Source organism: Chiloscyllium punctatum, chromosome 8 (assembly GCF_047496795.1).
Source record: "Chiloscyllium punctatum isolate Juve2018m chromosome 8, sChiPun1.3, whole genome shotgun sequence".
Taxonomy (NCBI): Eukaryota; Metazoa; Chordata; class Chondrichthyes; order Orectolobiformes; family Hemiscylliidae; genus Chiloscyllium; species Chiloscyllium punctatum.
In genome coordinates this window covers 71,854,078-71,866,818 of record NC_092746.1, presented here as the reverse complement: position 1 = coordinate 71,866,818, position 12,741 = coordinate 71,854,078, and the positions used below count along the sequence as shown (strand labels likewise).

At 41.3% G+C, this 12,741-nt stretch overlaps 1 protein-coding gene across 2 annotated transcripts in view; it reads right to left on the bottom strand.

Annotated features, from left to right (window-relative positions):
• Positions 1–11,784, bottom strand: part of cmtm6 (CKLF-like MARVEL transmembrane domain containing 6) — a 76,410-nt gene extending 64,626 nt beyond the window's left edge. Inside the window, exons 1-2 of one of the 2 annotated variants that reach the window (XM_072575762.1) lie at positions 11,763–11,784; positions 10,966–11,359 (exon numbers count right to left, since the gene is read on the bottom strand). In XM_072575762.1, the coding sequence (XP_072431863.1) occupies positions 10,966–11,097 (132 nt within the window). In that variant the 5' untranslated portion in view covers positions 11,098–11,359; positions 11,763–11,784. Of the gene's footprint in view, positions 1–10,965; positions 11,360–11,565; positions 11,676–11,762 lie in introns of those variants that run through there. The other variant, XM_072575761.1, reaches the window with a different exon arrangement.
• Between the last annotated feature and the right edge of the window lie 957 nt (positions 11,785–12,741).

Below are 12,741 nucleotides of genomic sequence, written 5' to 3'. Positions count from 1 at the left end.
TTTTTCACTGTCCACGACACCTCCAATTTTGGTGTCATCTGTAAACTTACTAACTATACCTCCTATGTTTATATCCAAATCATTTATATAAATGACAACAGAAAATCTAGATGCAATACTCTTGATCTCTTCATCTGTCATTAATACAAAGTGTAAATAATGGAGGCCCCAGCATTGATCCTTGTAGCACCGCACTAGCTACAGCCTGCCAACCTAAAAGTGCCTATTTTTATCCACACTTCCTGCCTCTTGTCTATTAACCAATTCTCTATCCATGCTAATAGATTACCTCAAACCCATGTGCCATCATCTAATGTACTATCCTTTACTGTGGCATGCTGTCTAATACCTTCTGGAAATCATTAAGAAAAATACAATCAGATTCTGTGTTAATTGTAGGAGTCAATAGCCGAAAGCAAATTCATGGTAACCAAATAAAGAGGGGGAGGGAGTTGGGATGGAATAAAATGGAGGACTGAATTCATAGTCAGAAGTTGTCAAACTCAAATGTTGAGTCCAGAAGCCTACAGTGTCTACACCTGGTTTCAGTACCGAAGAATCATGCTAAACTTGAAAAGTTAACTGGTGCCTCTCCTTAGCTGATTTCATGCTTGCTGCCACCATGTTCCATTTTCACTTGAGATCCCCAGCATCCATAGTATGTTGCTCTTATTCTCATAAACCAACATCTTGATTCTAAGAGTCAGCATGATGTCAGTCTATATGAATTTCATGAGTTTGACAAAGATGCTAGCTGCTTTCCCACAGTTCTGCATCAAAAGACAGTCTGTGGTACCAAGGTAAAAGAGCTAGCCAATCATTTTCAGAGGGCTTTATTGCAGAGCAATCAAGGACAGAAATGTAATACCTTCTCAGATAATCACAGTTTTTGTGGTGCTTACAGCAAAATACAAATATTGAGATGACAATCCATGAGTCAACATGGCTGCATTTGTATGTGGATGACTGGCATGGCATCTTCAGCCGACAGGAGTCATTTATCATGGTATGCTGTATTTTTGACTTTGATTGCAATTGGACCAAATAAACTCCTTTCATACCTATCAAGAATTCAAAGATCAGGAGCATGGAGAAGGAAATACCAAATAAAGTGGGGGCAAGGACCCAAACCTAGTTCATTCCATTCTGGAGAGTCCAAAACTAGAGGTCATAGGTTTAATGTGACAGGGGAAAGATTTAAAAAAGGGCCTAAGGGGTAACATTTACATACAGAAGATGGTACATGTATGGAACTAAACTGCCACACGTAGTTGTGGAGACAGGTGCATTTACAACATTTAAAACGCATCTGGATCAGTATATTAATAGGAACTATTTACACAGATATTGGCCAAATCCTGGAAAAACTGATAGGCTTTGGGATTAGCAAGTTTTGCCAAGATTTGTAGCTCAGGTTGAAATTCTGGATATATGTTTGCTTGCCGAGCTGGAAGGTTTGTTTTCAGACGTTTCATCATCATACTTGGTAACATCATCAGTGAGCCTCTGGATGAAGCACTGGTGGCAAGGCCCACTTTCTATTTATGTGTTTATGGGTTTGAAATGTCTGGTTAGTGTGGATGAGTTGGACCAAAGGGTCTGTTTCTGTGCTGTATGACTCTATAGCTGGTATCATCAAATTATACCATACAGCACCTGTTCACATGAAAACAATTGAATACACTGTGGGCAGCTTGATGGACAACAAATTTTCCCCAAAGTCTTGTAGAGTCATTCCAGTTGATAGTGTCAAGCAAAACTTGGTCGGCATGGATGAGTTGGACCCAATGGTCTGTTTTCTTGCTGTATGATTCTATTTAAGAATATCTATGAAACTACCAACATTATTACTAAAACAGATTATTTGGCCACTGTCTGATTACCATTAAAGATCCACATAACAGACTGTTAACAAAGACAGAAGTCCATTGAATTCAGGACAAATTACTGATTTGTCTGCGAGAATGTAGGGATAATGGCAGGTACTTAAATTAGCTGAATGTGACTAGTGGTTTCCCCACAAGAATCTGTGTTGGGGCCTCAAATATTTATATTATTTTTGAACAACTTTGATAATGCACAGCGGATCATATATCCAAATATGCTAATGACACAAAGATAGGCAGCATTGCAGACAGTGCATATGATATCATAGAATTACAAAGGGACATTGATAGATGCAGTGAATGGTCAAAACTTTGGCAGATAGAATTGACCGTAAACAAGTGGCAGGTGGTAAGGTGGCCCAGTGGTTAGCACTGATGACTCACAGTGTCAAGTACCTGGATTCAATTCCATCTTTGGGTGACTGTCTGTGTGGAGTTTGTATGTTCTCCTTTTGTTTGTTTGGGTTTCCACTGGGTGCTCTGGTTTCCTTGCATAGAGCAAAAATTGGCTATGGAAGTGGATAAGCTATGCTAAATTGCCCATAGTGTCCAGGGCTGAAATACAGTGTCGGTTTACAAGAATGATACTGGACTTTTGGGGTTAAGTTATGGGGACAGATTATACAAATTAGGCCCATTGTCTTGAGAATTTAAAAAGTAATGGGGTGAGCTGATTGAAGGCTTCAAGATATCAACAGAAAAAGACAGGGTAGGTAAAAGATAGTCTATTTTCACTGGTTATGGATTCTAGAACTAGGGTGCAAAGTCTAAAAATTAGATAGAGACTGTTCAGGACAGATATTAGGAAGCATTTGTACACAAAGAATTATAGAATAGAATCATAGAATCCCTACAGCATGGAAGCAGGCCATTCAGATTACTGAATGGCCTGTGATCACTCTGTGATCACAAAGAGATCACTCTTTGACCCTGCAAAGAGTATTCCATCCAGACCCAGACGCACCCCATCCCTGTAACCCTACATTTCCCATGGCTAATTCAACTAGCCTGCACATCGCTAAACACGGTGGGCAATTTAGCATGGCCAATCCATGTAATCTGCAAATTGAATCATACAGCATGGAAGTAGACCATGTCCATACTGAACGTAATCCCAAACTAAATCAGCCCCACCTGCCTGCTCTTAGCCCACATGCCCACAAAACATTCCTATTCATATAGTTACCCAAATATCTTTTAAACGTTGTAATTTTACTCACATTCACTGCTTCCTCAGGATGTCATTCCACATGCAAATCACACTCTTGTGTAAACATTTTGGCCCTCATGTCTTTTTAAAATCTCTTTCTTCTTCACTTTAAAAATGTACCCCCTAGTCTTGAAATCACCCATCCTTGGGAAAAGACAACTACCATTAATTCTATCCATGCATCTCATTATTTTATAAGCCTCGAAAAAGTCACCTTTCACCCTCCTTCACTCTAGTGAAAAAAGTGCCAGTCTTCCTTTATAACTCAAACCTTCCATACCTGGCAACATCCTAGAAAATCTCTTCTGAATCCTCTCCTGCTTAATAATATCCTTCCTATAAGTGGGCGACCAGAACTGGACACAGTACTCCAGAAGAGATCACACCAACCTCAACATGACATCCCAACTCTTATACTCAGAGGAGTAAGGAAATCTTTGGACTGTGGGAGAAAACTGGAGCACCCTGAGACAACCCATGTAGACATGGGGAGAACGTGCAAAGGCCACACAGAGCAAGAGCAAGAGAGAGAGAGAGCAAAAGAGGCCTACACTGCTGTCTGATACAGCAGTGAATCTGCACAGCTTCTGCCTTTCAGTATTTCTGGACATTGGAGTGTGTTTAAGAAAAATTAACAAACAGTGAAATTCACAACTGACTTTGGAGGAACCTGTGAGAGAGAGCTCACAGCACAGCAGCAGATAAGTGCATGAATTTAAAGTCTAACCTTGCTGTCTTTTTTAAAATAGCGAGTAGAATATGTTTTACTGAGATCTGTCTCTTGATTAAAGTTTAAAAATATAAAACACAGGTACTAAGTTAACCTGGAACAGTAAGACTGTGCTATTTTCTGTGGATTGTTAAGGTGCAAAGATGGCCTTCAGTAGGTGATGTGCTCTTCCGGTCAGATGTGGGAGATTAGGGAGCAATTCCAATTTATTGAAGATTACGTCTGCAGTTAAGAGTGCTTGGTTGCAAATCCTAGCAGATCGCATGGATCAGTTGGAGCAGCACTTAGAGGCAATGAGGAATTTATAGGAACTTACATGGTACGGCTGTGGGGAGTGTTGCTGAACAAAAAGTGCAGGTTCATAGTTCATAGAAAGTGGAGTCTCAGGTAGATACGATAGTGAAGGAGGCATTTGGTATGCTTTCCTTTAGTGGTCAGAGCATTGAGCATAGGAGATGGGAGGTCATGTTGCAGGATATGGGTTAGGCCACTTTTGGAATAATGTGTGCAATTCTGTTCTCCCTGCTGTAGGATGGATGTTGTGAAACTTAAAAGGGTTCAGAAAAGATTCACAAGGATTTCGCCAGGTTTGGAGGATTTCAGCTATCAGGAAGGCTGAATAGTCAGGGGTGTCAGAATCTGAGGGGTGGCCTTACAGTGGTTTATAAATCATGAGGGGCATGGATAGGATAAATAGACATGGTCTTTTCCCTGGGTTGTGGGAGTCCAGAACTAGAGATCATAGGTTCAGGGGAAAAATTTAAAAGGGACCTAAGGGGCAACACTTTCACGCAAAGGGTGGTGCGTGTGTGGAATGAGCTGCCAGAGGAATTGCAGAGGCTGGTACAATTACAACATTTAAAAGGCATCTGGATGGGTTCATGAATAGGAAGGGTTTAGAGGGATATAGGCCACGTGCTGGCAAATGGGACTAGATTAGGTTAGGATAACTGGTTGGCATGGACGAGTTGGACGAAAGGGTCTGTTTCCTTGCTGTACATCTCTGTGACTGTATGATTAAAGAGTTACCTATTCAGTTGCAACTTCCTCTAATCAATGTATGTAGCTACGTAGACGTAAAACAAACCTGTGTGCTTTCAGTCGAGTTATAATTCCAGCATAAGATAGACAATGGTATTGAGGAAGCAATTTTCTGCCATTGTGCCCTGGCTCATATGTGAGCAGACAATTTGCAGACAAATTTCCATGCAAATAGCACACACACTGTGCAACATCCTTGGATACTGAGGGTAATTTAGTATGGCCAATCCACCTAACCTGCACATTGTTGGACTGTGAGATGATGCATCCTACTTGTTATGCAAGTGAGAGTTACCCATTCATTACCAGTATGCAAAAATGTTAGGTTGCCCACAAACCCAGTTGAAAGACTTAAGAGAAAGATAATAATGTAGAACAATGAACTGCATAGTCCTATGTACTGTTTTCAAAATTCTCACTACTTATTAATTCAGCAAATCAGTAAATACCAAGCATACTCATCGAATTCAGCCATTTACTACATGTACACTTACTACCCCATGCCACAATATTTCTTGACTGGTAAGTAATCAAGAATAGGGTACTCCTTCCAATATTATCATTCATTTTCAGGGAAATGGCCAAATGGAAGATTCACACCATTGACCTAGCACGTATTTCCAGTGAAAGAATTATACAGTGTAGTTTATGAGTGATTTAAATGTATATCTTATAGTGAGATAACTTTATTTCTTTCCTTGATAGACCAGCTACATAACCAAATACCTGTACACTAACCTACCTCTAGCACATAGTCTTGCCTGTGACCTGTTCACAAACATTGTTTACGGCTATGTATATTTTGGCTTTGGAACAGAAATCAGTTTTTAACCCAAAGTTCAAAAGCCCTGAAAAGTGGCCCAAAAAGTAAATCATTAACTAGAGTGAGGTTTGAGATGATCTGGAGGGTCAAGGGGACAAGCGGAAGAGAATGGGACGTTGTAGATCAAAAACATTTTTTTAAAAAATTTGCTTGTGGGATGTGGGAGTCGCTGACTGGCTAGCACTTATTGCCCAAGTAAATATGGCGCTGAATCAGAGTTGGAAGAATTTGGACAGGAAGGCGATTTGCAGCATCAGCATAGAGGACTAGTGAGAAACATCAAAAAGGATAATAGTTAGTAGGTTTCTCATGACATTGTACAGAACTGCAAATGGGAGCACAAATAACTCTTGGAGCCAGGCATGAGAGCTTGCATTTCCATTATGAATCCTCAGATACTTCACAGGTGATTAAAGATTGTAGACTCAACAGATTAGGCTCGAGAGCAATACCTAATATATTCAATAAGAACTGGTCAATTTTATGGGCAAGTTGAAATACTTCTAAATTCATATTTGGTGCAATTTTTATTTATTCATTTCAGTATTAATTACTATAAACTAATTATTTACTTGTTACTCAGCTGAGGTGACCAGCAGAGCGCTTACAAAACTTCCATAAACATCTAGAGCAATTTGATCAGTTCAACATATTTTTAGGAGCTTGAGTATAGATGAATACAGATTGGCACGGTGGCTCAGTGGTTGGCACTGCTTCGTCACAGCACAAGGGAACCAGGTTTGATTCCACCCTTGGTCAACTGTCTGTGTGGAATTCACACATTTTCCCCATGGGCTTCCTCCCAGAGTCCAAAGATGTGCAGGTTAGGTGGATTGGTCATGGAAAATGCAAGGTTACAGGGATAGGGTAGGGGTGGGTCTTGCTGGATGCTCTTCAGAGGGTCAGTGTAGACTTGATGGACAGAATGGCCTGCTTCCATACTGTAGGGATTCTACGGTGAATCTAAGAGCCAGCAAACACTGAAGGCTGAAAAGCCTCCTTGCGCTCATGATTCTAAACTCAATAGATAACAGAACAATTACATTCAGCTCAGAGGAGACAGATAGAACATAGACTGTTACAACGCAGTACAGACTCTTCGGCCCTCGATGTTGCACCGAAATGTGAAGTTAATCTGATGCCCATCTAACCTACACTGTTCCAATATTATCCAAATGTATGTCCAATGCTCATTTAAAATGCCCTTGACGTTGGCAAGTCTATTACTGTTGCAGGCAGGCCATTCCACACCCCTTCTACACTCTCAGTAAAGAAACTACCCCTGATATCTGTCCTAAATCTATCACCCCTCAATTTAAAGCTATGTCCCCTCATGTTAGCCTTCACCATCCGAGGAAAAAGGCTCACACTGTCCAACCTACCTAACCCTCTGATTATCTTATACATCTCAATTAAGTCACCTCTCAATCATCTTCTCTTCAATGAAAATAGCCTCAGTTCCCTCAGCCTTTTCTCATAAGACCTTTCCTCCATACCAGGCAACATCCTAGTAAATCTCCTCTAAACCCTTTCCATCCTTCCTATAATCTGGTGACCAGAACTGCACACAATACTCCAGGTGCGGCCTCAACAGTGTTTTGTACAACAGAAGCATGACCTCATGGCTCCGAAATTCAATCCCCCTACCAATAAACGGCAACATATCATATGCCTTCTTTACAACCATCTCAACCTGGGTGGTAACCTTCAGGGATTTATGCACCAGGACACAGAGATCTCTCTGTTCATCTACACTGCCAAGAATTTTACCATTAACCCAGTTCTCTGCATTCCTGTTACTTCTGCCGAAGTGAACTACCTCACACTTTTCTGCATTAAACTCCATTTTCCACTTCTCAGCCCAGCTCTGAACCTTATCTATGTCCCTCTGTAACCCAAAATATTTTAGGCACTATCCACAACTCTGCCTAGCTAATTGTCATCCACATATTTACTAACCCATCCTTCTACACCCACATCCAGATTGCCCACATAGCAAGAGTTAGATTGTCTGTCTTGCCTAGAAAGCTATTTCTGGGGTGGCTAAGTGGTTAGCACTGTTGCCTCACAGCACCAGGTACCTGGGTTGGATTCCACCCTCAGGCGAGAGTTTGCACATTCTCCCAGTGTATCTGTGGGTTTCCTCCCACAGTCCAAAGATGTGCAGGTTAGATGGAATAGCCAGGGAAATGCAGGAATGTGGGTCTGGGTGGGTTGCTCTTCAGAGGGTCAGTGTGGGCTGAATGGCCTGCATCCACCCTGCAGAGATTCTATGAATCAAAATTAATGAATATGCAATTAAAATATTGTAAAATAACAAATATGAGATGATTTGTGCAAGTTTTGATAGATATTAGGCTTGAATACAATTCCTATTTTAATGATGTACTAAAACTGGTCAAAATACTATAAAGAAATGATCCATTTGCTCCACCAAATCTGAGGCATGCTGCTCTTTGTAAGAATCACACTATCTAATTCCATTTATCTATCTGTTCCCCAATCAGTTTAATATTAACTTTTTTTTAAGAATGGATTTTTAAAAAAGAGTTCTCATGGACAACAATAGGTTTAAGCAAAGAATTATGCTCTGACCTAATTTATATATCTCTTAATTTTGTTCTGTCTTGTCCACCTGTGAAAATACTTTCCTTAGCACAATTCTTCATAATCTGCAACTTTTAATCCTTTCAGTTCAAGTGAAAAAGCCAAAGCTTTTCACGTCTCTCTTTAAACATCACCTCATATCTCTGGTAAGATCCTGAAATCTGCAGGCTGTGTCTTTTCTGTTACTAGGAGAAAGTGAGGACTGCAGATGCTGGAGATCAGAGCTGAAAAATGTGTTGCTGGAAAGCACAGCAGGTCAGGTCAGATCAGAATTGGATTCCTGAAGAAGGGCTTATTCCCGAAACATCGATTCTCCTGTTCCTTGGATGCTGCCTGACCTGCTGCGCTTTTCCAGCAACACATTTTTCAGCTCTTTTCTGTTACTCTCATTTCCTTCTGTTAACTAAATGGCACACAAATGTTAGAAATGACAAAGGTGTGGAAAATATTCATTATGCCTATATATTATTTATTTTTGCGAGTTAAATCAATTCAACTTTCTTCACAAGTGAGGAGATGAGAAACTGTCTACTGCTACTGAACAGCAGGTGTGAATTGAATCTTTTTGCAATAAAGAGAATTTGAATTGAATTGTAACATGTTAACACACCTCAGTCCAATTACAAAAGGCATCTGGATGGGTAAATGAATAGGAAGGGTATAGAAGTGTATGGACCAAATGCTGGCAAATGGGACTAGAAGCTTTGGCTTTTTCACTTGAACTAAAAGGATTAAAAGTTGCAGGTTATGAAGAATTGTGCTAAGGAAAGTATTTTCACAGGTGGATAAGACAGAACAAAATTAAGATAATTATAAGAAAAGTGAGGTCAGAACATAATTTTTTTGCTTAAACCTATTGTTGTCCATAAGAACATTTTTTAAAAATCCGTTCTGAGAAAAAAGTTAATATTAAACAGCTTGGGAACAGATAGGTGAATGGAATTAGACGGTGTGATTCTTATAGAGAGAAGCATGGCTCAGATTTGGTGGAGCAAATGGATTATTTCTTTATAGTATTTTGACCAGTTTTAGTATATCATTATGGGACTAGATTAATTTAGGATACAATTGGCAAGGACAAGTTGGACCGAAGGGCCTATTTCCATGCTGTACATCGCTATGGTTATAATTGTGGCCTCAGCACTAATCCCTGTGGTACTCCACTAGTTATAGGTTGCCTTCCTGAAAATGCCCGTTTATCCTAACTCTCTGTTTTTTATTGGTGAACCAATTAATTCTCTATCCATGCTGACATACTGCCACAATACCAGGGGCGCAAATCTCATTAAGTAGCTTTTGGTACAGTACCTTATCCTATGCCTTTTGAAACTCCAAATATATTATATCTATTGGACCCCTTTTATCTATCCAGCTTTTTACTTCCTCAAATAAATTTGAATAAATTTCCTAGGCATGATTTCTCGTCATGAATTCATGTTGACTCTTTTTGATTAGATTATGTATTTCTAAATGTTCTTTATCATATACTTTACAATAGCTCAAATATTTTTCCAATGACAGATGACAGAACTGCAGGATGATTATTGTCACTACAGCCTCTGCACACTGAAGTCAATTACTATTTTCTCAGATAAGCTAGCTCATGTACTGTTCAAGGATCATTTGCAAAAACTTTCTAATATGTACATCTCAATATAACAACGTTCAGTCAATTGCAAAGAACTTGATTCCAAAAAAAATTCCATGTTATGTAATTTTTTCATGTAAAAGTAATGCCAGCATTATACATGTTGAGCCCACTGATTCTATGTCCAGAGAAATACTTTAAGTACAGTCTTAAAATTACTTGAAGGTTTCTTAAAAGAACTGTCATGTTTATGCTCGCCTAGATATCTCAGGCAGCACTGTCTGTGCTGTCTTAATGGTTGTTCTCTCCTTCCTCTCACTACTCCCAGACTCCATTCCCTCTTTTCCAACAAAATCTTCCCACTTCATAATGCAATCCTTCTACTTTGCTGTCAGATTAAAAGCATCTCGAATCTTTTACATCTAAGAAGCTGGTTTTGTTCATCACTCTGTACTAAACGTTTTCACATTGGCCTTCAAATGAGGGTAGCATTGCATGATGAATATAAATCAGGTAATCAATTAACACATGCTGGCAATGAACTGGACTCCTTGAAACTGAGAGCAAAAGTAAAAGGAATATAATTATTTTCCACTGTCTTAAACTTGTGACCCTCTTCAGTTGCGGCTGCCAACATCTAGGAGTGTCCTGGAATTTCCAAGAATTGAAGATCCATTTCCAGGACGCTAGTGAGCAAGCCATCATCGAAATCATAAGCAATAAACACAAAGTGCTGGAGGAAACTTATTATTTTTGGTGCAAATTTCCAGCATCCGCAGTTCTCTGCGTTCACCAAAATCATGGCAACGTTAGCATTTACATTTTCTTTTAACTGACAGAAATGTGGGAAACGCTGGGCGAGGCCTGTTTGGCTGTTAGGAAACCGTGTGAAGGAAACTCCAAGAGCACATCCAAGCGGAATTAATATAATTACAAATGATATACAGGATTTCCTTAAACCGGGATCGCACCTCAATCCCGCCCTGACTTCGACTGACTTGTCAACCTGGGTTCTTAACCCGCCCAAAATAATTCTGCCATCCATGTAGAAGAGCCAGGAGCTGAACAGGTCAGACTCACCACTTGTAGCAGTTTGAGGATCCCTTTGTGAGTGCGGAGGTAACCGAGGTTACAGCAGGAGTCGGAGTTCTGGATTGGCTCCGTGGTTCGCTGGTAAACCTCATCCATGCCGTTGCCTTGTCCCTGCCGCATCCTGTCGCTGACTCTTTAATACCCACTTGCCCTGTCGGCCAACTTCGACTGTGTGTTTTTTTTTAAACCAAACAGAAAAAGGGAAAGAGGAGGAAACGCGACACCGAAATTCACCTCCTCCCCTCCTTGGAGCTGATCTTATTTTGTCACACGGAAAGTCCTATCGGTGGGCTTTAAGACAAAAATTCCGAGAGCCTCGCTTTTCCCTCAGCGCCGCCGATCACTTCTGGCATCGCGTCGCCCGGAGTGAAAATGAACGCATCTGCGAATAGAAAACAGGGGGGAGATGTTGGTGAGAACGTTCAGATCCAACCTCCCCTCCCCTCCTCTCCTCTCCGCCTCCACCCAGTCCCTCCCGCCTTCTCTCCGCTTGCTCAGGGCGTCACAAGGCCACACTTTCCCCACACTGCAGCAACTCGGCTCCTACAGCTCCCCCGACCACCATAAACACCGTCTCTGTCCACTCACCGAGGGGGACGAGCCCTGGCTGACTCTCTCTTGCTGCCGCCCCGATCACACACCGCGCTTCCCCGCCTCGCTCGAACCCTGTCTGTCTCACTCAACTGCTTCACTTCCTGGTTTCACTTTCATCATTGAAGGGGGGGGGAGGAGAATGGCTTCTACTGGGACTTCCCACACTACACCTCATCCGTTACAATCAGCACCTGCACGGGGAGAAAAACCCTTTCGAGTTCGAGATGACCTTCTCGAAATCCCAGCTCCCCTCAACACTTCCCAGGTTGACACGTGGGGCATGGGGAAATTCCCTGGGCAGACGAGTGGAAGACGATTTGGTGTGGATTTCTCTCAGGGAATCCAGTAAATTGGAAATTTTCAGAAAGTACCTAGGCTGACACTGCGTAATGAAACTGTAGTAAAACCCAGACAGAAAATGGAAATAATTAAACAGCATCAGCCGACAGAGAGAAAGAATCGAGAAAAAGTCGTGGCATATGTTATGAAAGCAGGGAGGTGTACAGAAGTTTGGTTAGGCCACAGTTGGAGCACGATGTGCAGTTTGATCGCCCCACACTATAGGAAGATATCATTTCACTGAGGCGGCGCAGAGGAAATTCACCAGGACGTTGCCTGAGATCGAGTAGTTTAGCCGTGAAAAAGAAGCTGGAGAGGATTTAGAGTAGAGAAGAACCTGATTGAGGTGCATAAGATTATGAGGGGAATAAACAGGGTGGAAAGGAAGCAGCTGTTTCTCTTAGTTGAAGGGGAGTAATGACACGGAATAATTTTGAAGTGAAGGGTAGGAGGTTTAGAAGGAATTTGAGGAAAAATAACCTCAATTTGGAATGCACTGCCTGGGAGGATTGCATTGGTAGATAAACTCACAACCTTTAAAATGTATGTGGATGAACGCTTGAAATGTCAAGTGCTGGAAAGTGGGGATTATTGCAGATAGGTTGATTCAGACTGTTTGTAAATTCACGTGGGATGAGGGCATCGCTGGCTGGGTCAGCATTTATTGCCTCTCCCTAGTTGCCCTTGAGAAATGGTGTTAACAAAAGTGTTTTGCCTGCCAACATGGGGCAGCTCAAGTGGTTAGCAATAGACAATAGGTGTAGGGGATACCATTCAGCCCTTTGAGCCTGCACCGCCATTCAATATGATCATGGCTGATCATTCCTAATC